The sequence below is a fragment of the Amphiprion ocellaris genome, chromosome 16, assembly GCF_022539595.1.
Source record: "Amphiprion ocellaris isolate individual 3 ecotype Okinawa chromosome 16, ASM2253959v1, whole genome shotgun sequence".
NCBI classification, from domain to species: Eukaryota; Metazoa; Chordata; class Actinopteri; family Pomacentridae; genus Amphiprion; species Amphiprion ocellaris.
This window is the reverse complement of record NC_072781.1, coordinates 34,195,806-34,223,730: the sequence shown is the minus strand read 5'-3', so window position 1 is coordinate 34,223,730 and position 27,925 is coordinate 34,195,806. Positions and strand designations below refer to the sequence as shown.

At 39.5% G+C, this 27,925-nt stretch overlaps 1 protein-coding gene and 1 long non-coding RNA gene across 7 annotated transcripts; one reads left to right on the top strand and one right to left on the bottom strand.

Moving 5' to 3' along the window:
• Positions 1 to 165: 165 nt before the first annotated feature.
• LOC129350836 (uncharacterized) lies at positions 166 to 6,151 on the top strand. 2 transcript variants are annotated; one of them, XR_008604395.1, is made up of 2 exons: positions 166 to 4,275; positions 4,494 to 6,151. It is a non-coding gene; the product is annotated as an uncharacterized LOC129350836 (long non-coding RNA). The 2 variants fall into 2 exon arrangements; XR_008604394.1 differs by having other exon boundaries at positions 4,377 to 6,151.
• On the bottom strand, positions 5,849 to 27,251 carry LOC118471314 (uncharacterized). 5 transcript variants are annotated; one of them, XR_008604391.1, is made up of 5 exons: positions 25,415 to 26,876; positions 21,643 to 21,736; positions 20,337 to 20,414; positions 16,292 to 16,440; positions 11,536 to 11,975 (listed from the first exon to the last, which is right to left on the bottom strand). XR_008604391.1 is itself a non-coding variant. In XM_055018696.1 (2 exons), the coding sequence occupies exon 1, from the start codon at positions 26,412 to 26,414 to the stop codon at positions 25,710 to 25,712; it is 705 nt and encodes a 234-aa protein (XP_054874671.1). In that variant the 5' UTR covers positions 26,415 to 26,864; the 3' UTR covers positions 21,295 to 21,736; positions 25,415 to 25,709. The 5 variants fall into 5 exon arrangements, 1 of the variants encoding a protein (XP_054874671.1); XR_008604392.1 differs by lacking the exons at positions 11,536 to 11,975; positions 20,337 to 20,414 and adding an exon at positions 5,849 to 7,196 and having other exon boundaries at positions 25,415 to 26,872; XR_008604393.1 differs by lacking the exons at positions 20,337 to 20,414; positions 25,415 to 26,876 and adding an exon at positions 27,012 to 27,251.
• Positions 27,252 to 27,925: the final 674 nt, after the last annotated feature.

Here is a 27,925-nt window from a genome sequence, read left to right as displayed (position 1 = left end):
TGGAGGGATACAGTTGGTGGGAGAACCACCACAGATCTGAAGCATCCAGCTCTGGGATCAGGGACACTCGGAGAAAGGACACAGGGAGAAACAGAGTGAGTGTAATGCAGTGGTATATATATATATATATATATATATATATATATAATATATATATATATATATATATATATATATATATATATATATATTAAATCTAATGGTAGATAGAGAAGGGCTCAGTGCATCCAGAGAGGTCCTCCAGCAGCCTAGGCCTGTAGCAGCAGAACTAGGGGCAGAACTAAGGGACGTCCAAGAGGAAGACTCCAGCTGACCCCCTCAGGGTCCCCCAGTCAGTCCTAACTATAAGATTTGTGAAAAAGGAAGGTTTTAAGCCTGGTCTTAAAATTAGAGAGGGTGTCCGCCTCCAGAACCCAAACTGGGAGCTGGTTCCACAGGAGAGGTGCCTGATAACTGAAGGCTCTGCCTCACATTCTACTTTTAGAGATTCTAGGAACAACAAGTAAGCCTGCAGTCTGAGAGCGAAGAGTTCTGCTAGGATAATATGGTACTATCAGGTCTTTAAGATATGATGGAGATTGGTTGTTAAGAGCTTTATATGTCAGAAGAAGGATTTTGAATTCTATTCTACATTTCACAGGAAGCCAGTGAAGAGAAACCAGCATAGGAGAAATCCTGATTTTTACAATATTTCTCAGGTGGAAAAAGGAAGTCCTACAGATTTGTTTTATGTGTGAGTTAAAGGACATGTCCTGGTCAAAGATAACACCGAGGTTCCTCACAGTAGTACTGGAGGCCAATGTAATGCCATCCAGAGTAACTATATCAATCCGTCCAGCCAGTAGTAGATGGGTCCCCCCACATTAGAGCCGGGTTCTGCTCGAGGTTTTTTTCCCTGTTAAAAGGGTGTTTTCCTGCCACTGTCTCCTTAGGGCTGCTCTGGGGGTTCAGGCATATGGGTTCTGTAAAGTGTCTCGAGACAATTTGACTGTAATTGGCGCTATATAAATAAAATTGAATTGAATTGAATTGAATTATATGGTTTGAAAGCAATTTTCTAAGATGTTTGGGGCCAAATACAATGACTTCAGTCTGGTCTGAATTTAGTAGTAAGAAATTATAGGTCATCCAGGTCTTTATGTCCTTAAGACAATCTTGCAGTCTGGCTAGCTGATTAGTTTCATCTGGCTTCATAGATAAATACAATTGAGTGTTGTCAGCGTAACAGTGGAAATTAATACAGTGCTTCCTAATAATATTGCCTAAGGGAAGCATGTATAATGTGAACAGTATTGGTCCTAAGACAGAGCCCTGAGGAACTCCATGATTAACCCTAGTATGCTCAGAAGAGTCATTGTTGACATGCACAAACTGGAACCTGTCTGATAAGTAGGATTTAAACCAGTCCAGTGCTGTCCCTTTAATGCCAATAGAATGTTCTAGTCGCTGTAATAAAAGTTTGTGGTCGATTGTATCGAATGCTGCACTAAGGTCCAATAAAATAAGTATAGAGACCAGTCCATTATCTGACACTATGAGAAGGTCATTAGTAACTTTCACCAGAGCGGTTTCTGTGCTATGATGCACTCTGAAGCCTGACTGAAACTCTTCAAACAGGCTATTCCTTTGTAAATGTTCACATCATTGATTTGCAACTGTTCTTTCCAGAAGTTTAGAGAGAAATGGGAGGTTAGAAATTGGTCTGTAGTTGGCTAAAACATCTGGATCTCGAGTGGGCTTTTTAAGTAAAGGTTTGATTACAGCAACCTTAAAAGCCTGTGGTACATAACCTGTTACTAGAGAGAGATTAATCAGATCTAACATTGAGGAATTAAAGGTAAAGCCTCCTTGAACAGTCTAGTTGGGATAGGATCTAAAAGACATGTTGATGGTTTGGATGTAGAAACTATTGAAATGAGTTCAGAGAGATGTATGGGAGTGAAAAATTCTAAATATCCATCTGGTCTTACAGCCAATTCTAAAGTATCTGTACTCGATGATACATCTCTGACATTTGTAGGAAGGGCCAGATTAATTTTTTCTCTAATCGTAATAATTTTATTTGTTAAGAAGCTCATGAAGTCGTTACTGCTCAAAGCTAAAGGAATACAAGGTTCAACAGAGCTCTGACTCTTTGTCAGCCTGGCTACAGTGCTGAAGAGAAACCTGGGGTTGTTCTTGTTTTCCTCTATTAAAGATGAATAATATGTTGTCCTGGCATTACCAAGAGGTTTTTTATAAATTACTAGACTATTTTTCCAAGCTACATAAACTTCCTCTAAATTAGTGGAGTATCACTTCCTTTCCAGCTTTCGGGACGCCTGGTTTAAAGTCCGCAGCTGGGAATTATACCAAGGAGCAGGTCCTCTCTGAGATAGAACTTTCTTTTTTACAGGTGCAACACTATCAAGTGTTGTACGCAGTGAGGCTGCAGCATTATTAACAATATAATCCACTTCTGTGGGGGTAAAATTATAATATTTCCCTTCCATTATATCAGTAAGTGGTGCTGGACTAAATAGAGAGGGTATTATTTCCTTAAATTTAGTCACCGAATTGTGAGACAGACATCTACTGTAATGATATTTATTCTTAACTCCTATACAATCTATTGTTGTAAATTGAAATGTTATCATAAAATGGTCAGAAAGAAGAGGGTTCCAGGGAAATACTGTTAACTGTTTGATTTCTATGCCATAAGTCAGAACGAGGTCAAGGGTATGATTAAAACTATGAGTTGGTTTATTTACATGCTGAGAAAACCCAATTGAGTCTAATATTGAATTAAAAGCAGTCGTAAGGCTGTCACTGTCCACGTCAACATGAATGTTGAAGTCACCCACAATAATGACTTTATCTGAGCTGAGCACTAAATCAGATAAAAAGTCTGAGAATTGAGATAAAAACTCAGAGTAAGGAGCAGGAGGACGATATACAACAACAAATAAAACTGGTTTCTGAGCTTTTAAATCTGGATGAGAGAGACTGAGAGTAAGATTTTCAAATGAACTGTAACTAGGTTTAGGTCTCTGGTTCATTTTTAAGCTAGAGAGGTAAATTGCTGCCACTCCTCCTCCTCGGCCTGTGATTCGAGGAACATGAAAGTTAGTATGAATAGTAGGAGTTGATTCATTTAGACTAACATATAAATAAATGTGCATAATGTGGAAATGAACAGATTCTATTTTTATTTATTCCTCCAGCTGCTGCACAGAAAATTCCAGAATGTGGAGGAATTTAGTCTCACAATCACAGACAATAAATATTATCGGAAAGTCGGGTTATTGTTGTTTATCAGCACAATACAAAAAGATTCATGTTAGAAATATTCCAGTTAAGACTCTAGAATATCAGGATTTATGTAAATTTATCTCAATAATATGAATGTTCAGGTTAAGATTGTGCAGTGATATTTATTCTGTAAGTTTAGCTGATTAAAGTTTATGACTCTGCACTACAATATTATTTAAATTTACATCATTATTATAATATTTAGGGTCAGACCCTACAGTATTGAGATTAAGAAATCAAATATTCTATAAAATGTAAATACACTGAACTCATTTGGAGATATTTAAGTGAGACTCTACAATATTATGACACAAATCTATCTAAATCAAAATTTTAATCATTTTACTACAAACATTTACTGGACTAAACAAACTTTAACAAAAGGTGCCTGAGAGTTTACAGGTTTTTATGTTGGATTTCTTCAGTAATTTAATGAGAGTTATCAGCAAAAATCAAGTGTTCATTTGATGAACTTCATTTCCTAAAAACAACCAGAATTGGAGCTCATATCTTTGGCAGCTGTAAAGTTTCTGCTCCTTCAAAGTTCACAACACAATGAATGAATTCCTAAAATACTCTCAATGCTGGAGAGCGTTTGATGCTGAAGCAGTGATCAGTTTTTCTGTTTCTTCTCTGGAGATGCACAATGAGGGACGTCTGCAGAGACTGAGAAAGAGTCTCACCACATCCTGACATGAGGAAAAAGACTTTATTGAAGACTACAATGAGAAAAACTATCAGACAGCAGACGGCTGCATTCAAGGTGAGCTCTGAACATTTGATCTGGAACAGGAATTCAATAACGGCAGCATGAGCTTCATTTCAGTCTGTAGCTGCTGAATTCATGGATGAATCATCTGGCACTAGAGAGGAAGACCATCAAACATCCACATCAGCTGATGGAGGTCCAAGAGTCTCACCCAACAAACAACCTACAGAGTGAAGACCTCCAATCTGATTGGACGGCCTCCTATTCAGCCACATGTGTGAACAAATGCCTCTAAGTTGATTTGTTTTCTAAAATAAATCTAGTTTGAGTCCTAATCTATACCTGTGTGTTTGCTTCTTTACACTGCTGTTAACAGTTTAGGCTGTTAGATTGTTCCAGATAAGACAAGTACAAGATTCTTCAGAGCCGTTCTACCACGAGCCTGACAGGAAGAACTCCAACAGCTACTGAATGTTCCTGTGGTTCCCTCAAGGCTACAGGAGGAGCCCTACGAGGACGAGCCGGTCCACCTGATGGAGGCCAGTCGCTGCGGTTCAAAGCCAACACCGACTACGTGGACTTCTACTGGACCACATGGAGGCCTTCAAACCGGACCAACAAGTTCAGCGACTCCCCGACTCGTGGGTCTGAGGACGCCGCCGAGCCTCGGTCCAGCCGGCCTCCTGTCTGTGGGTGTTTGAGTGCTGAGAGGTTTGTGGATGCATGTGAACGTTCTGTGTTGAAACAGCAGCTTTGGACTCAGTAACGCCGGGAAAAACCAAGAGCTCCTTTATTTGTGACTTCCACTAAAAAAACTGATGAAAATAAGTTTGCCAGGGTTCTGACTGATAACAGGTTATTAAATAATGAAAATAATCGTTTAAATATTCCTTTAAACAATCCTTTTAGGTCTACATTTTCTTTACACTGACCTCAAGTATTTTGGGTGGAATGTACCATTAAGCCCAGTGTTCAAGGGTTCTTCTGGGAATATACCATTAAACCAACCTTTTAGGTAAATGTTCCAGGATGTTGGGTAGAATATACCATCAGATAAACCTTTTAGGTCTACATTGGAAGATTTTAGAGTAGAATATTACTCCAAACCATCCTTTAGGTCTACATTTAAGGTGGAATACTCCTTTACACCAAGATTTTTTGGTCTACATTGAAGGATTTTAGGTGGAATATTCCTTTGAACGAACTTTTGAAGTTTATGTTCAAGGATGTTGAGTGGAATATACCATCAGACCAACCTCCAAGGTCTACAGTAGTGAATTTTAGGTGGAATATACCATTAAACTCACCTTTTAGGTCTACATTGGAGGATTTTAGGTGGAATTTTCTTCCAAACCGTCTTTTAGTCTACATTTAAGGATGTTTAGGATGGTATATTCTTCCAAACCAACTTCTCAGGTCTACATTTCAGGTGGAATATTCCTCCATACTAACTTTTTTGGTCTACATTGAAAGAATTTTTCGAAACCACCCTTTGGGGTCTATATTTGAGGTTTTAGGTGGAATATTCCTTTTAACCAGCCCCTCAGGTCTCTTTGAGGATTTTGGATGGAATACTCAGTTAAACCAACATTTTAGGTGCATGTCCAAGGATTTTTGGTGGAATGTTCCTTTAAGGTGGATGTTTGAGGACCTTGTAGGTGGAATACTTCCTGAAACCAACCTTTTAGGTCAACATTCAAAGATTTAAGGTGGAATATTCCTTTAAACCAGGCTACATTTCATGTTTTGATCATTATCAAGTGAGAAACCTCAATCCAGACTCGTCATAATGATGTTTGAGATTTATGCTGCTGTTATTTGTTTAGTCCAGACTAAATGACAGAAATCCACAACTGTAATTTTATTTCAGGACTCGGTTATTAAATGTCAAAACAATCCATGTGACTCTAAAAACTCAACAGCTTTACAAACTCTAAGATTAAACTCTCCACAAGGATCCAAAATAAGTTGGACTTCTACATGAGAGCTTTAATTATTCTTCATCTACTTCCTGAAAAGTTTGGTCAATAAAAAAGACAAAAACTAATATTTTCAGCTGAACTAAAGACAGACTTTGTGATTTTTCTGCTCACATGTTGTGTTGTTGTAAACTTCCTCTTTCAAATAAATATCCTCCTAACCCCCTGGAAACCAGCGTTTGTCCTGTTTTTGTGTTGCTCCTCGATGACCCGAGACAGCCGGGTCCTAATGTTTTTGGAGCAACACACCATACTATGATGTTTTTACAATGATGGTTCTACTATGGAACCAGTTTGACATGTTCAGGTGTTCTTTGTGTGAAAACTCAGAGATTTCAGGGATCAGAAGGTGGTTTTCAACTTTCTTTGTTAACTTTCTGCTTCAACTTTAAAGTAAATTTCCTTGACTAAGCCAGCCCTCTGGACTTCCAGGAAGCTGTGTTCCTATTGGCTGTCCAGGTGGCTGCTTGGTGTTATCAGGAACACCTGAGCAGCTCAGTGTCTTCCTGCTTTATTTAGCTGCAGACAAACATTTCCTCTGTTTCTCTTCACAAGTGAACTGGGTTTGGCTCCATTGCTTTAGTTTGTTCTTTAGGCGTTGGCTTGCAGCTTCCAGCAGTAAAATCGTCTTTAATGTGTTTCTTGGTGTGTTTTAGGACTTTGTACTGGATAGTTGTCTTGGTAAATGTGGTTCTTTAGCCACAGTTACCACATGGTGCTACTGTGTGCAGTGATTAGTGGATTTGTTGCAGCTGAGTTGTGTCTTTATCTTGGCTGTAGTGAGTCTTTAGAGGTTTTTGGTCAGACACATTCTGTATTCTTGTGAACCAACGTTGGTTGTCCAGAAGGTAAGAGTTCCTGTCCTGATTCTCTGTTCTCAGAGGTTCTCTGGTAGGCTGCAGGAGACTTTAGCGTTTGGGTTGTACTAGTTTGGTTTTTGTATGGTTTCATTTGGACGACTATCTTGAGGCTCCTCCATGTGGTTTAGTGAGGTTTTCTGGAACAGTTCTACAAAGCAACCTGCAGCAGAAGAGACTTTGAGAGTTTTTAGGAAGTTCTGGAGACCAGACTTTAGAGCAGCAGAAACATTTGTCAGCAGTTTGAGCAGGAGAAGGTGAGCTTCAGAGTAGAAATGAGACAGAAACCTTCTTGACCCATGTGGTGAGGTCCTGTACCAAGAGTTTGAGCAGGTTGTGAAGAGTCTGTAGTTCTTTGGTCTGAAAGCACAAGAAGAGTCGACTCATTAAAGCAGAAAACAGGAGATATTGTTGGTTCTTCTGTCACTCTGCAGTTTCCAGTTTCCTTAGACTGAATATCAAGTTTATATTTTAAATGATTTCCCATGTGAGCCCAAGAAGACTTCAATAAACTCCCTCCATCCCCTGAACACAACAGATTTTATTACCATGTTAAATCTTTTTTTAAGTATGTTTTTGAGTTTTAATTATAGTTTTAGCATAGTTTTTTTCTCTTTGTTTAGTTTTGTCATCTGTGTGAAAGGTGCTGAACAAATAAAGTTGAATTGATAAACTGAATAATTGACTAACTCATGATTGTGACAACAGAAGTATTTTCGTTGTGATTTAAGGGTTTGTTTCATTTTTAAGGTTGGGGTTAAAATCTTGACAGAAAAAAGGTTAAAGAAATAAACTACATTTAAAAAAAAGCAATTAAATCAAAGGAAAAAAACATTTATTACAATAAAACTTTTAAAAAGAAAATTAAACTTTAAATACAATTAAATTGTATTAAACAGACAAAATATTTCATTAGATAATTAAACAGAAGTTAGAAAACGTAATTATGAAATTAAACAACATTTTTTAAACAAAAATATTAAACATTAAAGATGAAATAGTTTCGATAATTAAACAGTTAAAGAACACAATTAAACAAGAAGAATATTAAACATTTTTAAAAATACAAAATGTTTAATTATATTAAACCTTTAAAAAGACAAAACATTTAATTAAAAAAATAAATGTTTAATTAGAAAACTGAATCTTAAAGACAATAAAACTTTAAATAGGAATTAAACAGAAAATACAATGAAGCATTTAAAAAGAAAATTAAACATTAAAAGGTGGTAAAACATTTAAAAAGAAAAACCTTAAAGATTTAATTGAAAAATTAAACATTGGGAAAGCAAAGGAAATTTTTCAAACAAGCCGATAAAACATTTGAAAAAAACAACAATTAAACATTAAAAAGACAAAACATTTTGAAATCAAATCAGACATAAGAAAAGAATAAAAGGTGAGAAAAGAGCAAAACTAAACATTTAAGAAGAATCAAACTAAAGACAAAACATTTGAAAAGACACCAGTTAGACTTTAGAAGATCAAATTAAACAGAAGAGACAATAAAACGATCAAAAAGAGCAAAAACAGATAAAGGTTTTAAAGCGTTTTCTAGTCTGAAATGAAAACATCAAGTTGTTTCTTCAAACATTTCCTCCTTCTATGTTCTTGGTTTGATTGTGGACAGATTTACTAAGAACTCATTTCAGAAAACTGCTTTCCAGATAAAGGCTACTAGTAGTTGAAGGCATGGATCAAACTAATGTTACCTTCTGATCTCCACAAACTTTACTGTTCAGTGAAGAGAATCAAAGTTTGTTGAGGATTTCTAAAAAACCCACAGGTGAAGGTCTGAGAAGAACTCAGATGGATGATCTAAATGTGAAATCAAGACTCATGGTCACAAGTTTTAAGGCTTCTGTTAACCAGAAAGTTCAAACTAACAGAGAAGTACTGAGAAACTTTTAAAACTTCAGTCCTCAGACTGTCTAAAGGTTCAAACTAACAGAGAAGTACTGAGAAACTTTTAAAACTTCAGTCCTCTATCTGAAGGTTCAAACTAACAGAGAAGTACTGAGAAACTTTTAAAACTTCAGTCCTCTATCTAAAGGTTCAAACTAACAGAACTACTCAAGAACTTTTAGGATTTCAGTCCTGAGACTGTCTGAAAGTTCAATCTAACAGAGAACTACTCAGGAACTTAGAAGGTATCAGTCCTTGGACTGTCTGAAGGTTCAATCTAACAGAGAACTACTGTGGGACTTAGAAAATTTCAGCCCTCAGACTGTGTGAAAGCTCAGGTCCTGAGGACTCGGGAGGTGTGGAGGCTTTGGAAAGTCTTGGAACTGAGGGTTCAACCCTCCAGCACAAAGGCTGAAGTCCCACCTCCTGAGAAAAACGGTCGAGTCGAGACTCAAGTCAAAAAAAAACTCGAAAACAACCAAAAATAGATGATAAATGCGCAAAAAAAAGAGGATTTGGTATCTGAGCAAATAGCTCAGGGGATAAGAAGACAGACTACCAACTGGAAGGTCGCAGGTTCAAGACCCACCACCGGCAGTTTTCTTTCTTTGTCTTTGTCAGGATTTTGATAAAAATTTAAGAAGTGTCTGGTCTTGAACCAGCGACCTGCAGCTCCATAGGCAAATCCTTAACTCACTGAGCTACAGATCAGATACAAAGAAATAAATTCGTCGTCCCTTTGGCATCGTAGTTCCTGAAGTGACCACATGGGCGGAGCCAAGGCGGAGTCTGGGTGGAGTCAGGGCGGAGAGTAGGCGGGGAGGTGGGTGGCGGCCTACCCCCTCTACTCCCCCACCTCCCCACACCGCTCACCACACCTTCCCCCGCCCCACGAGTTCTTCAAGTCTCCACGAGTTCTTCGAGTCTCCACAGGTTTTCCCAAGTTTCTGGAGTTTCCACCAGGTCAGAGGCACAACAACTTGTCATGAAGAGGTGTTGAAAGATGGTGGTTAAAGACCCCAGGTCTTTAACCACCATCCATAAAATCCATGGAGTCACTCCAGAGAAATGAAGGGAGGTCAACTTTTATCAACCTCCATCCACATGTTCAACTTGATATCTTTACTTTGACATTTTTAGCACCACAAACCTTTAGCATCACACTTTATTATCATTTATTAGGACTTTAATGGAATCCACCAGCAGATTTACTTTTTCTTGACAAACTTTATTCTTGTCATCGTGGGACTGCAGTATTTAAAACTCTTCCTTTTATTTGACCTCATGTTTATTAGTTTTAGTGGAGAAACTTATTTTAATTGTCCATTAGTCTCTTAAAAACCAAATAATAAATTGGATTAGCCAAGAGCTTTAAATTTCTTACTTTGTCATATTTTAAATATGACAAAAAAATATAAAAATAAAGCATCTTGAGACAATTTGACCTGTAATTGGCGTTATATCAATAAAATTGAATTAAAATTGTATGTATCTTGTAATGTTGGAGTAATTCAGCCATATATGTTGGAAAACACATTTTCTTTGTCCATTAATCTGTTGATTGTTTTCTCCACTAATTCACTTCTTGTTTTGGTTTATAAAATTTCAAACCCAATATATTCAGTTTACTGTCATAAAAATCAAAAAGACTTACATTCATGATGCAGGAATCAGGCAGTTTTTCACTTTTTATCTTAAATTAATAATGTGTGAATTGTTGCAGCTTGTGAGCCGTAAAAGGTTTTAATCTTTGGGGCCGAGTGTCAGAAAACATTTAGAAACCAACATCAACAAAACACTCAACAAAGATTTGAACATCATTAAAGGGAAATCCAACTTTTGCATGACAACGTCTAATTAAAGGACATTTATTTCCAACGTAAATATGTGATATTCATCCTCTGGAGCTTTCTCTTCACATCGTCTTCCACCTGGACTGGTTTGGTCGGGAGCATGTGCAACAAACATTTGAAAAACTGCACTTTAACATCAATGAATGACACTGAAGTTTAATCTCTACATAAATGAGACTGAGTCTGGATGTGCTGCTCTGTCATTAACTCCTAAGTTTAGGGAAAGTTGAAACAAAAGAGGACAGTTCAGATCAGACTTGAGAATGAGCTTATTCTGAACAAACATCTCAGACTTTCTGAGCTTCAGCACCTCTAGCAAGATATTTTAACAACAAGCAACTCAAGAGATCCAGAAGTTGGAGAGAGTTAGCTTTAGCTGAGCCAAAGAACATGTGGGACGCTAACCTAGCAAACATTTCAGACTTTTCTCTGTGAATTCTGAGAAATAATTTCCTATTTAATGACAGAGCTACACATCTGAACTCAGTCTCATTAAAACAGACTCTAATTCAGTGTCATCCATCCATATTAAAGTGCAGTTACCCAAAATGTTTGTTGCATGAGCTCCAACAAAACCTGTCCAGGTAGAAGGCCACTTTGACAAACAGGAAGTGGAAGATTCCAAGCAGATTTATAGAAGGGGGAACTGGACTGTACTAAGTGTGGTCCAGTATAGAGGGGTGTTTTGTGAGTTTTTAAGGCTGATAATGATTATTAGTGAGACATTTGGAGTAGATATTCATTTGCAGTAAATGAAAGTATTTAAAATCTTGGAGTTAAACTTAGAAGAACACAAACTCTAACAGAAAACTTTGTTGATACGTTTTTGTTTTGTTTACAGATATTAAGTTAATGGAGTTTTATTCGTTACGTATAACCAATCAAATCACTCCAAAAGACAGAGTGACCACAGGTAGATGAAGGTTCAGAGCCAAAGTAGCGCCATTTTTAAATGTATTTATTACCGTAAATCAGTAAAAAATAAAATACTGATAATCAGTAAATCAGTCAGCCCACAATTACTACAATTCTACAATGTATGTCTCTGTCCTTTGACTTGTTATTTATACAATATACTATGTATATTTTATACTATACTACTATGTTTGTTTCCTCCTCCTCTGTTGTTTTCTGGATTGTACTCAGCTTCATGCCTTCGTCCACCAGGCCTCCGTTGACTCGTCCCGCCTGCCGTCTCTGGAGCTGAAGCTGGATTGGAACAGACCAAAGTACAGTCCAATCACGATGCCAGCTCCCTCTCAAAAGGCTCCTTCAACTGGCAGGTGGCAGCACTTCTTCTGAGGGGAAGCTGAGCTGGTCCAGCAGAACTTTGGAGATGTGTTCCAGTGGTTGGTGGATGTGTGGGGAGATAGAGAGGGACCTTTGAATTGTTCAGAAAGGAAAACAGGGAACCCATTGGTAGTTTTAGTTTAGGGAGCTACTGCGGTGTGTTTTTGGGTTTTAAGAGGTAAACAGGAAGAGGTTTTTTGTATTGATTATCTTTTACTTTGTTCCTGGTTGGAATGCCCATCAATGTCAACATGAAGTTCACTTTTAGTTCTGTTTATTTATTTTTATTTTACTACCACCCATTTGCTTTTAACCCCCTCACATGTTGTGTTGTTGTAAACATACTCTTTCAAATAAATAATCGTCTAACCCTCTGGAAACCAGTGTTTGGACTGTTTTTGTGTTGCTCCTCACCTCCTTCAGACAGCCGGGATAAAACAACATTTTGTGGAGTAAAGGCTTTTCTATTACGTTTTTTGGACAAAAGGCTATATTCTGACATTTTTAGAGCAACATGCTATACTGTGACGTTTTTTAAATCGACATGCTATACTATGATGTTTTTTGGAACAAATGCTATACACTGACGTTTTTAGACCAAAGGCTACAATATGATGTTTTTTGGACCAAAGGCTATACTATGACTTTCTTTGAGCGACGTGCTATACTATGACGTTTTTGGACGACATGCTATACTATGACATTTTTTAAGCGACATAATGTAAAGAAGGCCATGAAAAACACTCCAGACAGGATTTCTTTGAAAAAAAATTATGAATTTGGGCGCAAAAAAACGTCACGGTATACTATGTCAAAAAAAACCCCGCGATTTTTCAACATGTTGTAAAAACGTGCCATACGATGAAATAATATAAAGGAGGCCGTGAAAAACACTATGGTAATGTTTGCTTTGAACAAAAAATCATCATGAATTTTTGTGCAAAAAAACTCCATAGTATACTATGTCGAAAAAAAAATGCAATTTTTCAACATGTTGTAAAAATATGTCATATGATGAAATAATGTGAATGAGGCCATGAAAAACACTCCAGAAAGGTTTTCTTTGAAAAAAAAAATCATCATGAATTTTTGTGCAAAAAAACACCATAGTATACTATGCCAAAAAAAAAATGCGGTTTTTCAACATGTTGTATAAACGTGCCATATGATGAAATTATGTAAAGGAGGCCATGAAAAACACTCCAGAAAGGTTTTCTTTGAAAAACAAATCATCATGAATTTTGGTGCAAAAAAACGCCACAGTATACTATGTCAAAAAAAAAAAACGCGATTTTTCAACATGTTGTAAAAACGTGCCATATGATGAAATAATGTAAAGGAGGCCGTGAAAAACACTATGGTAAGGTTTTCTTTGAAAAAAAAAATCATCATGAATTTTGGCGCCAAAAAACGCCACAGTATACTATGTCAAAAAACCCCCGCGATTTTTCAACATGTTGTAAAAACGTGCCATATGATGAAATAATGTAAAGGAGGCCGTGAAAAACACTATGGTAAGGTTTTCTTGGAAGAAAAAAAATCATCATGAATTTTAGCGCAAAATAACGCCACAGTATACTATGTCAAAAAACCCCCGCGATTTTTCAACATGTTGTAAAAACGTGCCATATGATGAAATAATGTAAAGGAGGCCGTGAAAAACACTATGGTAAGGTTTTCTTGGAAGAAAAAAATCATCATAAATTTTAGCGCAAAATAACGCCACAGTATACTATGTCAAAAAATGTCATTTTTCAACATGTTGTAAAAACGTGCCATATGATGAAATAATGTAAAGGAGGCCGTGAAAAACACTCCAGAAAGATTTTCGTTGAAAAAAAAAAATCATCATGAATTCTGGCGCAACAAAACTCCATACTATACTATGTGGACAAAAAAATTCGATTTTTCAACATGTTGTAAAAACGTGCCATATGATGAAATAATGTAAAGGAGGCCGTGTCAAAAAAACCCCCGCGATTTTTCAACATGTTGTAAAAACGTGCAATATGATGAAATAATATAAAGGAGGCCGTGAAAAACACTATGGTAAGGTTTTGTTTGAAAAAAAAATCATCATGAATTGTGGCGCAAACAATGCCTAGTATACTATGTCAAAAAATGTCATTTTTCAACATGTTGTGAAAATGTCATATGATGAAATAATGTAAAGGAGGCCGTGAAAAACACTCCAGAGAGGTTTTCTTTGAAAAAAAATCATCATGAATTGTGGCGCAAAAAAACGCCTAGTATACTATGTCGAAAAAAAAATGCGATTTTTCCACGTTGTAAAAACATGCCATATGATGAAATAATGTAAAGGAGGCCGTGAAAAACACTCCAGAAAGGTTTTCTTTGAAAAAAAAATCATCATGAATTTTGGCGCAAAAAAACGCCACAGTATACTATGTCAAAAAAAACCCGCGATTTTTCAACATGTTGTAAAAACGTGCCATATGATGAAATAATGTAAAGGAGGCCGTGAAAAACACTATGGTAAGGTTTTCTTTGAAAAAAAACAATCATCATGAATTTTGGCGCAAAATATCGCCACAGTCTCCTATGTCAAAAAATGTCATTTTTCAACATGTTGTAAAAACGTGCCATATGATGAAATAATATAAAGGAGGCCGTGAAAAACACTATGGTAAGGTTTGCTTTGAACAAAAAATCATCATGAATTTTTGTGCAAAAAAAACTCCATAGTATACTATGTCAAAAAACGTCATTTTTCAACATGTTGTGAAAATATGTCATATGATGAAATAATGTAAAGGAGGCCATGAAAAACACTCCAGAAAGGTTTTCTTTGAAAAAAAAAATCATCATGAATTTTGGCGCAAAAAAACGCCACAGTATACTCTGTCAAAAAAACCCCCGCGATTTTTCAACGTTGTAAAAACGTGCCATATGATGAAATAATGTAAAGGAGGCCGTGAAAAACACTCCAGAAAGGTTTTCTCTGAAAAAAAAATCATCATGAATTTTTGTGTAAAAAAACGCCATAGTCGAAAAATGTCATTTTTAAACATGTTGTGAAAATATGTCATATGATGAAATAATGTAAAGGAGGCCATGAAAAACACTCCAGAAGGGTTTTCTTTGAAAAAAAATCATCATGAATTTTGGCGCAAAAAAACGCCACAGTATACTATGTCAAAAAAAACCCCGCGATTTTTCAACATGTTGCAAAAACGTGCCATATGATGAAATAATGTAAAGGAGGCCGTGAAAAACACAATGGTAAGGTTTTCTTGAAAAAAATTCATCATGAAATTTGGCGCAAAAAACGCCATAGTATACTATGTCGAAAAAAAATTTCGATTTTTTAGCATGTTGTAAAAATGTGCCATATGATGAAATAATGTAAAGTAGGCTGTGAAAAACACTCCAGAAAGGTTTTCTTTTAAAAAAAAAAATCATCATGAATTTTGGTGCAAAAAAAACGCCATAGTATACTATGTCGAAAAAAAATGCCATTTTTCAACATGTAAAAACAGACAGCCGGGACGCACCAGCGTTTTGTGGACTAAAGGCTTTTCTATGACATTTTTAGAGCGACATGCTAAACTATGACGTTTTTAGAGCGACATGCTATACTATGACCTTTTTAGAGCGACATGCTATACTATGATATTTTTAGAGTTACATGCTATACTGTGACGTTTTTAGAGCGACATGCTATACTATGATGTTTTTAGAGTTACATGCTATACTATGATGTTTTTAGAGTTACATGCTATACTATGATGTTTTTAGGGCGACATGCTAAACTATGATGTTTTTAGAGCGACATGCAAAACTATGACATTTTTAGAGCGACATGCTAAACTATGACGTTTTTAGAGCGACATGCTAAACTATGACGTTTGTTGGGCGACACCCTACACTATAGGCTGTTTTAATTGAATAATTTCTATGACATTTTTTTGTTTTTGTTTCTTTTGTTGTTTTTTAGCAACATTTCAGAAGAATTTGAACAGTTTTAAAAATTTCTATACTTTTACTTGTGCTTTGAAATATTATTCTATGGCATTTTTTAGACGACATACTCTGATGTTTTCTTGAATAACATACTATTTTGACAATATACTGCACTATGACATTTTTTGAACCACATATCATACATGATAATTTTAGGCAACATCCCATCATTTTGCGCTTTTTGAACCACATAATAATCTATGGTGTTTTTTTTTGCTGACATGCTCTACTATGAACTACAGGCCATACTATGTTATTCTTGAAAAGTATACTATACTTTGACATTTTCTGAACTACATCCTATACTATGGCGTTATACACAGAGTGCTTTGGTTACATGTTGATTTATAATCTAGATTTTTTTCTGTTTTGTTTTTTGATGGGATTACCACAGACCTGACCATGAACACCGTTGACACCCACCTGAGGGAGACGCTGCCTAAGATCTCAAGGCTGCTTGGTCGTGGTCTTTCTGGTCCTGCTCCAGAACGCCTTCATCAACTACGTCTTCTTTTGAAGAGGCCCTCAGATGCTGCAATCTCTGACCTTCAGGAGGAACTGCTACTTTCACTCTGTAACGAGACGGTGGTTATTTTAAAGACTCAGCTCCTGGCAGCTTTGAGTGAAAATTTAACATCCATCAAAACAGAACTACAGACAGTTAAATCTGAGCTGTGGGTCAGTATTTCAAACATCAAGTCCGATCCGGCTGCCCTAAAGCAGGCTGTGGATGAAACAGAAACTTCACTCTCCACATCACCGACGACATCGTCACACTCCAAAGCAGAGCACCTGTCTGCTGAACTTTTAAAAGTGGACTATAAATGTGAAGAATGTGAGCAGCAGCAGCCTGTGAGCAGCGGAACAGATGTGATCAGAAAGAAGTCATTTTCTTTTTTCTTTTCTTTCTGGTTGACTTGATGCTGTCAGATGCAGATGTTGGAGCTGATTCTGATCTTTCAGGATAAAAAGCTGCTTTTCCGGGGCACCCATATAGCTCAACGGGTTAAGCAGGCGACCCATGTACAGGGCTGGTCCCCGACGCAGCGGCCCGGGTTTGATTCCCGCTCGCGGCCCTTTGTTGCATGTCTTCCCCCACTCTTCTCCCGTTTCCTGTGTCTCTCTCTATGCACCTAAATAAAGCCGAAAAAAGGCCAAAAAAAAACCTTAAAAACAACAACAAAAAAAAACTGCTTTTCCTTCACAGGCTTCTCAGAAAATTATTCTCTCAGGTTTTCTCTGCTATTTATATTTTTATTATCTGTGATTATTTCATTATTGTAAAATAAAGTTTGAGGCATAAAGACTCATTTAGTTATTTTACTCCTGAAATCTTTGACGTAGCAGAACTAAACTTCCATTTTCCTTCTTGTACTTCTGATACTAGAACTAAACGTATCTTCAACACGGATCATCTGGTTTTAATGAATCAGCAGCAATATCACAACAACAAATGAGACAATTTTCAACAAATTAATGAAACTGATGTCATTTAAAACTATCAGAGTCTGTTTTAGTGTCAAATTAAAGCTGATTACTGACAAGTAGAACATTAACGTTACAGTTTTAATCACATTTAAGTTTCCTGAACGTTACATTAACGCAGTGGTTCTCAAATTTTTTCTGTCGGGCCCCCCTTTGGAGGACAAAAAACTTTCATGCCCCCTCAATAACTTTGTGTGTGTATATATATATATATATATATATATATATATATATATATATATATATATATATATATATATATATATATAAAAATATATATATATATATATATATATATATATATATATATATGAAACTGTGAAAACATGAATATGCAGGGCTGTGTTATTTTATCTGATTCCATTTTGTTGTTTTTCACAGTAAAGATCAGGGGTGTCAAACTCATTTTAGTCCAGGGACCACATAAATCCAATCTGATCTCCAGTGGGCCCCACCAGTAAAATCACAGCATAATAACCTATAAATAACAACAGCTCCAACTTTTCCCCTTTGTTTTAGTTCAAAAAAAGTACATTCTGAAAATATTTGCATTTAATGAACTATCTTTTTACAAAATATTATGAACCTGAAATTTCTTAAGGAAAACAAGTTCAATTTCAACAGTAGCCTATTATGCTTCAGTTCATCATTTACACATGCATTGTAACTGCCAGATAACAGTTTATCTACAAAAACACAAAACATTCAGTCACAGCTATCTGCAACTGAACAATCTAGTATTTTACTTCATGATCAGAACAACTTGTCAAGTTCTAGAAATTATTTTAAATTTACAGCTTTACAAATTTACAGTTAATGTTGTTGTAATTTTTATCATTTGTAAAGTCGTCCCGCGGGCCGAAATGGACCGTCTGGTGGGCCGGTTTTGGCCCACAGGCCGTATGTTTGACATTGCTGGTAAAAATAATCGGAGGAGATGAGCCGAGTATGTGACTTGATCAAGTACGCTGGTGTTCCGACTGCACATTAACGATGCATTCTCCCGTTCTCAGGAGTCTGTACTTCGGAGTCTGAACGGCCAGTGCATACACCATAGATATATACAGAAGATCATTATTATTATTATTTATATCTATGGCATATACAGTCTATGGGGCCAGCACAATTTCAGTATTGTTGTACGCCGCGAAAAACAGGCCGACGTTAAAACAATAGTTCAGCTAACTAGTTCCGTGTTGAAGGACCTTTTCCTCCCAGTCGCCCGCGCCCTCCTTGACATGCCTCTGCGCACCCCCAGGGGGGCGCGCCCCACTATTTGAGAAACACTGCATTAACGTCAACCAGCCACAGTTTTATGAACTTAATGAACCACATTACAGGAACACAACACACTTCAGCTGCTGACAGGAAACAACACAATCATCGTTAGCTTGATGCTACATTTAGCTGCTAATCAGGACTGGTCAGCTAGCTCGGTTAGCATCGCTAATTCACATTAAAGCTAATATTCACTGGATGCTAACTCTCTTCTCTGGTCAACACACACAAATAAACTCCACCAACTCCTGGAGTTCACTGTTCACATTATATCTGACTCTGAAGTTGAACATAAAGTTCATTAAAACCAGCACCGATCAGTAAATTAGCATTTATTACCGACCAGCTGTCGGAGTCCTTCAGTGTCTGTTGGTCCAATCAGCCGAAGGACTGAATTACTGAACTGAAAACTGATTAAAACAAGACAACGGACAGTAAAACTGTCTGTGGAAAATGTGCAGCTGCTCCACCGATAAATACCAACAAACTAAAACAAACTTGGTGGAAGTGTTGCTTTTAGTGATCTTTTAATAAATAGCAAATATGAGGCTTTTATTTTTCTGGAAGTAAAAGGAAACGTTGCTTATCCGTAGTTTGGCTAACTTAACTTTAGCTGCACTTTAACCATGTTCTAACTGATAGATCATTTTTTTATTAAAATAGCTGCACTTCCTTTGTATATTTGGTTGTTTCTTATGTTGCTGCTGTTTCATTGCAATTATATTTTAAAAACATCACTTTACATACAGATAATCGAAAAGAAAAAACTGGCTTTGAAATACTCAATGAGCTGATATGTCATCTAGTGTTAAACTGAATAAGAATTCTTAATAATATAAAATGGAACTGACTGAGCTGCATTAATTAAGTCCAGATATTTCACATTGAAAGAAACACAACATTGACTGAAAGATTTCAGTCAATTAAACCTTAAATTCATTTACCTGAGAAAACCATCCTTTAATATTTTACCTTAAAATGACCTACATTTTAAAAATATAGCTGCAAAGTAAACTTTCCACACTAAAGATGAATCACTGATGAACATTTAATTGCATTAACTAAATTATTATGAGGAAACAGAAATCCATTTCTAATATTTCTATCAAATATGTTTATGTCTATAAAGTGTACTGGACATCAATAAAAATGTCTGCATAGTGAAATATATGAAGTCCATCTGCATTTATACATCATAATGATGTTTAAATAACAGGAACTGCAGCCCACGTTCAGTCAAGTCAGCGGAATTACGGATAAACAACGTTTCCAGGTATCTCTTGCAAAATAAAAGTTGTGATTTGTTTTAGGGAAAAACTCCGTGATTTCAAAAATGTGATTTTGAAAATGTAAATCAAACTGTAATTGTTATGATCCTGCTTCAGCCTCTGCCCTCCTTCCTCCTTTTCTCTCTTTTTCCTTCTTTGTCCCATTGTTCCTCATGTGTTTCTGTTTTGACCTGTCTATCTTTGTCTCCCTCTGTCTGTCTGTCTGTCTGTCATCTCTCCCTCCTGTCTCTCTCCCTGCTTCACCTGCCTGCACTCTATTTGCTGATTACTGCAATGAGTGTCACCTGCAGTAATTAGTTCACTCCATTCACCTGTTCTCTACCTCACCTCCAGTATTTAAAGGGATAGTTCGGGATTTTTGACATGAATATCTATGGCATCCCTATCATTAGGAACGTACACTCTCACTGTCTTACCCCCGACAGTGTCCCGTGAGCCGAGTTCTGGTCCGGTTCTGGTCGCGGCGAAAGTAGTCCGGCAGGTTTCCAGGGTCACTTAAATAAAACGTATTTCTTCTAAAAACAGCATGTGTTCAAAAGAGTGGTTTATTTGCATCACAAAACCCATTTCCACGAAAAAGTCACACCACGTAATCACTTGGCACTACTTCCTGTCCCATCGTATCAATGCGCGCTGCCGTAAGCTGACTGCTGCGTACATGTGTTGATATCAACAACACATGCGCGATCAATGCGCGCTGTCCTCCAGGCAGCGCCCATTGATACATGACACCTGAGATGAAGACAGACGTCACAGTATCAGCATCAACAGCAGCAGATTCATTTTAAAGCATCCCTGGAAAGATTTCCTATTTCATATAGTTTTCCAAGCACTGAAAGACAGAAAGGCCTGGAGTCACTTTAGCTTTAAGGGAGAGGATTTTATTATCCAGCTTATCTGTGCTGTAATTTAAATGTAATAACTGTAGTGTTCATCATTACTTTGATCATATTCTGGGAGGTTATTTTTCTAATCTGCACTAAGATGTACTACAACATGTGAATCAGTCATTAAACAATGTTAACCATTAGAGAGTAGATTTACTGTTTTCTCCAGTTTAACTTCAGAGAATCAGCAGATATTCAGGACTACTGACAACACAGAACCTTAACCTCACTGTTTTAATCACATTTAGGTTTTCTAAATGTTACATTAATGTGAACCAGCGTCTCCATGAACAGTTTTATTAACTAAATGTACCACATTACAGTAACACAACATACTTCAGCTGTTTACATGAAACTCAACACAAACATCGTTAGCTTAATGCTACGTTAGCTTTAATCAGGCTACGACTGAGCAGCTAGCTCGGTTAGCATCGCTAACATTAAAGCTAATGTAGCGTGGTGAGTTGAGAAAGATGCAGAGACTGAATATTCCTTGGAGAAAGACGGCAGATCTCCGTTTATTGTTAGGTGAACAGAGGCAGTAACCAGTCTGGCCTTTGAATGACAACCCCCCAGAGCGTGGGAACCAAAATCAAAAAAACAAACAGGGGAAGGCGCATGCGCGCTACAACAACACCCGCTTACATTTGCCCCCTCTTCAACTAGAAATGTCCCCATTTCACATTAAACAAAAAAAAAAACAAAACATGGAAAATGGATACACACGAACACTCCACTCAAATCATCACATAATCATTGTAACGAGCAGGTGCCTTCATGTGACGTCCAGCACGAGAAACATGCATTGGGGCACCCATACATAAAGGAAGCTCACCTGAACCAGACCCATCAGTCACATCCTCCCTCTCTGGTGATGAGGGGGTGCGGCCCAGAGGGTCATCACATAACAGAACAGGATCCAGGGGCACCTGTGGAAGTGAACATAAAGTGGCTGACTTTGCTGGACCAGCCAACGGGAATGTAGTGGGCAAACAGTAACGGCGCAGCCTGTCATAATGAACAGTCTGGAGGGGAGCTTCATCTTCAAAAGGGCTACCAATGACATATGTAACCCCAGTCATGTCATCCCTGTCCAGTCTCTGTCGAACAACATATGGACCTTTCCAGTGTGCTGCTAGTTTGCGGCGGCTTTCAGTCGGATCATTTAACCACACCAGATCACCTACATCATAAGGACAGTGTCTCTGTTCAGCGTCATAGTAAGCGCTCTGTTTGTCACTTGCTGTCACACTGTTGTCCCGAGTCAGTTGAAAAGCAGTGTCCAAGCGTCTGCGGAGGGAAAGAACAAAGTCATCTAAAGAGTCGTGCACCTGGTCAACTTGCAGTCGTGGACCTAATAACACCTCCACAGGAACACAAGCTTCCCTACCATGAGTGAGGAAATAGGGCGTGAATCCTGTGCTGGAGTGCATGCTCGTATTGTAAGCAAAAGCAACCTGCGGCAGAAAGGAATCCTATTCACCTTCACACACCAACAGGATCTTCACAAGCTGATCAATGACAGTTCTATTCAACCTCTCCACCATGCCATCAGATTTCGGATTGTAGGGCGTGGTATGTGTCTTCCTCACACCCAACATCACACACAATTGTTTAACCACCTCAGATTCAAACTGCCTCCCCATGTCAGTGTGAAGCAACTCCATCACACCATGCTCCATGACAAAGCTGAAAAGGCACTCAGCCACCGTAGTAGCTTTTTGGTCACCAACTGCATACAAATTCACAAACTTTGTGAAATAGTCCTCCATAGCTAACACATACCGGTTGCCTTTTGAGGTAATGGGCAACTCCAGTATGTCCACTGCAACACGCTGAAAGGGGCGCTGAGTTAAGGAAGTCCTCATTGAAGCCCTGTGGTGGGGCACTGGGGACTTGCGTCTGTGACATGCATAACACTGGTCACACCACTCCCGAATGTCACGATACATACAGGGCCAGTAGCACACACTACGTGCACGGGCCATAGTACGCTCAACTGCTAAGTGGGCAGACAAGGGACCACCATGCAGGTGATGTAAAACCTCAGGAACCAGGGCAGAAGGCACAACAACCTGACGAGTCTCCTCCACATCTGTTAGGGCAAAAACCCTACACACAATCCCATCAAACACAGTCAGGCGAGGAAACTCATGCCACAAAATCTTGAGACCCCGACTACTACCTTTAAGTCTCCTTTTAGGAGGCCTCTCGCCCTCCCTGAGCCACTCTAGAACGCATTTGATATCTGGATCGTCCTGTTGGAGGTGCCTAATGTCTGACCCGTCACATGAAAAAGAGACTGAATCACAGCCTCGTCATCCGTCACAGCATGCTCAGGAGAGGTGGGCAGGCCAAGGTCAGATGTTTCCGAGGGACCCTCCAATGGAGTCTCAACACCACACACAGCACCAGACTCATTATCCACAACAGTCACAGTCTGTGTCCCAGAGCTTACCAGAGCCCCGGGGGCTTCAGGGCAGCGAGACAAAGCATCAGCATTAGTGTGATGCGCTCCACTCTTATGTACAATCACCCAGTCATACGTGTCCAGCTCCAGAGCCCAGAGACTCTGCCGGCCTGTCCTGTCATTATCAATGGGGAGCCGCCTCAGACCAAGCAAAGGTTTGTGATCCGTAACAATAGTAAAATGCTGTAGGCCCAAGTAATATCTGAAATTGCGGACCGACCATACAATAGCCAATAACTCTCTGTCATATGTTGACCACCGACGCTCTGTTGCCGTGAGAGCATGGCTGGCATATGCAACAACTCTCTCAAGTCCATCTATCACTTGTGTTAGCACAGAGCCAATAGCAACCTGGGACGCATCGGTGTAGAGAACAAAAGGCTGTGTGAAATCAGGATGGCACATCACCGGTTCAGCACAAAGAGTGTCTCTCAGAAACTCAAACGCCCCCTGGCACTCCGCAGTCCATTGGAATGGAACATTCTTCCCAGTAAGGTGTACAAGAGGAGAGGCACGAAGAGCAAAATCTTTCACAAACCTCCTGTAATATGAGCAGAGGCCAAGAAAGGCACGGACTTCAGTGGCAGAACGTGGAATAGGCCAGCCACTCACTTTACACGTATTCCTGGGATCGGGCCGCAACCCCTCAGCAGAGACCACATGGCCCAAGAACACCACATGGTCACGGGCTAACTGACACTTCTTAGTCTTTAACCGTAAACCGGCTGCACCAATCCTGGAAAACACCTCCTCTAAAGCTGCAATGTGGTCATCAAATGACCTGCTGTAAATCAAAATATTGTCAAGATACACCATACAGATATGCCAGGGAAGACCTTTGAGCACAGCTCCATAAACCTCTGGAAGGTTGCGGGAGCATTGGTGAGCCCATGGGCATGGAGCAAAACTGATAGAGACCATGGCCAGCAGTAAAGGCTGTTTTCTCACGGTCCTCTTCCGCTACTTCAACCTGCCAGTACCCATCAGAGAAGTCCAATGTGCTTAACCAGGTAGCCCCAGCCAGGGCGTCCAGTGTGTCATCTACCCTTGGCAGTGGGTGCGAATCTTTCACTGTCACAGCATTCAGGCCCCTGTAATCAACACAAAACCGCCACGTATTATCTTTCTTCCTCACAAGCACCACAGGGGAGGACCAGGGACTACAGCTTTCCTCGATGATTCCATCAGCTAAAAGCCGCTGCACTTGCCTGTCCATTTCCCTACATTTGTCAGGAGAAGTCCGATAAGCACGTCGCTTAACAGGTGGGTGGTCAACAGTGTTAATGTTGTGTTTTATCACACCCGAAGCCTCTGTAAAACCACGCCCTGGACAAAAAACATCCTGGTGTTTTCCCAACAAGGAGCGCAGTTGCTGTCTCTGGTCATCAGTCAAGGGACAGTCTGTAAGGTCAGGTAGGGTCACGGGCTGCTGGTCAGAGTCAACACAGTCAGCAGGCACATAAATGTCATTCTCATCAACATAAAGAACCCCTCGATGTGAACCTGAGTGCATCTGCAGCTCGTGGTCTGTGGGGTTTAGCAGCCGCGCGACAGTGAGCCCATCTTTAACCAGCGCCACTGAACGTGCAACCACCAACTCCATGTTGTCACGAGGCTCTGGCTCTACATAACCAATATACGAGTCAATGTGGGGCTCTGTGGACCAAGGAGCCGTCACCTGCACAGGAACAACCATCTCACTGTAGGGTGGAATAATGACATCAGCAGACATGGTGATATTACAGCACTTAGGGATAAGATCATTAGCATGTAATAACGGAACGTCCACCTCACGCAGACAGAGCAAACTATGGCCAACATCTAGGACAGCGTTAAATTCAGTCAGAAAATCAAAACAGATCCTTCTGAGTAGCTCCTCTGACAACATGCACAGTCTGCTCCACATAGATTTCCCCCAGACAGACAGAAACAGTCATAGTCCCAAGTGTGTCCAACAACTGTCCATTCACGGCATGTGCAAACAAGTAGTTATTGCTTAACACACGTTTACACAGAGATGGGATCGACATCTTAAAGTCCTCCGATATCAAAGACACAGTAGAACCAGAGTCAATCAGTATAGCCATATCAACATTCTCAATCGACCCTCTGATATAAGAGGTACATTTTGACTCACCAGCAGCGCAGTAGTCCACAGTAGGAGTATCTACCACAGCTGTGAGGTGTCCTCCGTGACCCTGAGAAGATGTGACTGATGGTCGGGTCTCAGCATCAGTTACTGGAAGTTTCCCTGGTTCCGTCCAAGCGGGGAAGGAGAAGGTGAACGCCGGGATGGCGACAGGAATCGGACGCCACGTCTCCACTGCGATGATTCACCGGAGAAACGCCCCCTCTGTGGACTCCTGTTCCCGCGACGCGATGCAGAAGAAGTAGATGACCTGGGGGACCACTCCTCAGCATTCCGCTGGCCGTCACGGGGAGAGCGGGCTCCTCGGAGGCAGATCTGCAGTCAACTCCACCACAATCACAAGCGCAGAGAGTACGCCGGTCCACGCGCGGCCTGTAGCAGTCCTGTCGCGTTGCCCTGAGATCCGCCATATCAGTCTGCAGTTTATCCATCCTAGCAGTAAGACTCTCCCCAGCACTGAGAAGCTTGCCCGCCATACCAGCGTCGTGTAGTCCAGGCCACAGCCGTATGTGTAGCGGGGGGGGGGGGGGGGGGTCGCAGGGGAATAAGGGCTAGTCTGTGTGCCCACACCGAGAGCCATTCTAGCCCGCTCACACCGCCCCGCTATCATGAGGGCTTCTTCCAAATCACTCGCTCCCTGCTCGTGGCACTTGGCACGCAGACCCGGGTCCAGTCCAGCCAGAAACCGCCGAAACTTCTCACCATTTAGTGCCGCCATGTCATATTCTGGGAACGCTTCAGCAACCAGCCTTGAAATGTCCGCCGCATAAAGCTCTAAACTCTCATTAGCTTGGCGGGTACGAGCCGAAACACACGTCTGAAAATACAACAGAAACTGCTTCTGTCCAAAGGCCTCGTTGAGTTTCTCTTTAACACTCTCAAAGTCACATTGTACGGACGGGGGAAGGATGTCCCACAGGAGGAACGCAGCACCATCCAGCCTGGTCGGTAAAACAGCAGCCAGGGTAGCGGCATAGCTCCGGCTCATCCCGCCCCGGGTCTAAGCGCGCACGGCGGCCTCAAACTGCTTTATCCAAGTGGCGAATAGCTTACATCCATCTCCACAAAACGGAGCGGGAAGGTCCACTTTCACGTTACAGACTTCCTCAGTCCATGTAGCTCTGTACTTCCCATAGTCGTCCTCGTCCTTAGGGCCTCCAAACATATTGTCCGAACAAATAGTCTCCATCAAAATAAGCAGAAAAGTGAGTCCAGTCGCAGCACCGCTGCCACCAATGTAGCGTGGTGAGTTGAGAAAGATGCAGAGACTGAATATTCCTTGGAGAAAGACGGCAGATCTCCGTTTATTGTTAGGCGAACAGAGGCAGTAACCGGTCTGGCCTTTGAATGACAACCTCCCAGAGCGTGGGAACCCAAACAAAAAAAACAAACAGGGGAAGGCGCATGCGCGCTACAACAACACCCGCTTACACTGTTTACTGGATGCTAACTCTCTTCTCTGGTCAACACACAGAAATAAACTCCACCAACATCTGGAGTGCATGGCACACATTACATCTGACACTAAAGCTGCATATAATGTGCATTAAAAGCGGCACCGATATGAAAATAAACATTAACTTACCAGTCCTTTCAGTGTCTGCTGGTAGAATCAGCTGAAGGTAGAAAACTGATTAAAACAAGCCAACAGGCAGGAAAACTGTCTGTGGAAAAGGTTCTGCTGCTCCACCGATAAATAAACCAACAGTTATTATATCAGAATTAATCCAAACGAGAAGAGCAGAGTCTCTGCTGCCTCCTCCATAGCACCTGTCAACCATTCCAGACCAGACTGTCAATCAAGTAGTCCCGCCCCCTGGCTTTGCAAAACTTTAACCTTCTATAAAAAATTCAACATTGATTTATTTTAAGATCTGCCACCTGATCTCTCATTTTGACCATGAAAACTAACGAAAAAAATTACTGTCTATGCACCGTACTCTGTTTGTCTCCACACTTGCTGATGACTACTTCCGGTATCAGAAAATGAAAAAACGGACCTTTTTTCATTTGTGTCTCTTACTAATTTTACTTTTTTGTTATTCTAAAGCATCCTAAAGCATTTTTAAAATTTTGTATATCCCTTTTTGATCATGAAAAGGAAAAACACCTTGTATTTCAATTTTAATTTTTGTATTTTAAAAACAAAATCAATTAACCACTGGTTTTTGTTTTTCAATACCTGTTTCAGAACGGAAAATCCAATTACCAAAATATACACGGACCATATCACTAAAATGTCAACTAAGTGAACATCTGAATTTAATACCAACCACTTTCTAATGAGCTAAACAATAATCAAATGAGCTGATTCACAAATAGTTTGGATTGTGTTCTTTTATTAAGTTCAGATATTTCTTTTTTGGTAATTTATCACATTTTATATGGAAAATAACAAATTAAATCCCTTTCCACTAAGTTCCCCATTCCAAAAACACCTCTCCAGGAAGTGTGTTAATTCCAGATCACATGACCTGCTCCACATGATGTCATTTCTTC

Excerpts from the sequence above, each read along its gene's own strand:
- LOC118471314 (XM_055018696.1), bottom strand. The coding sequence starts at position 26,414 with ATGAGCCGGAGCTATGCCGCTACCCTGGCTGCTGTTTTACCGACCAGG.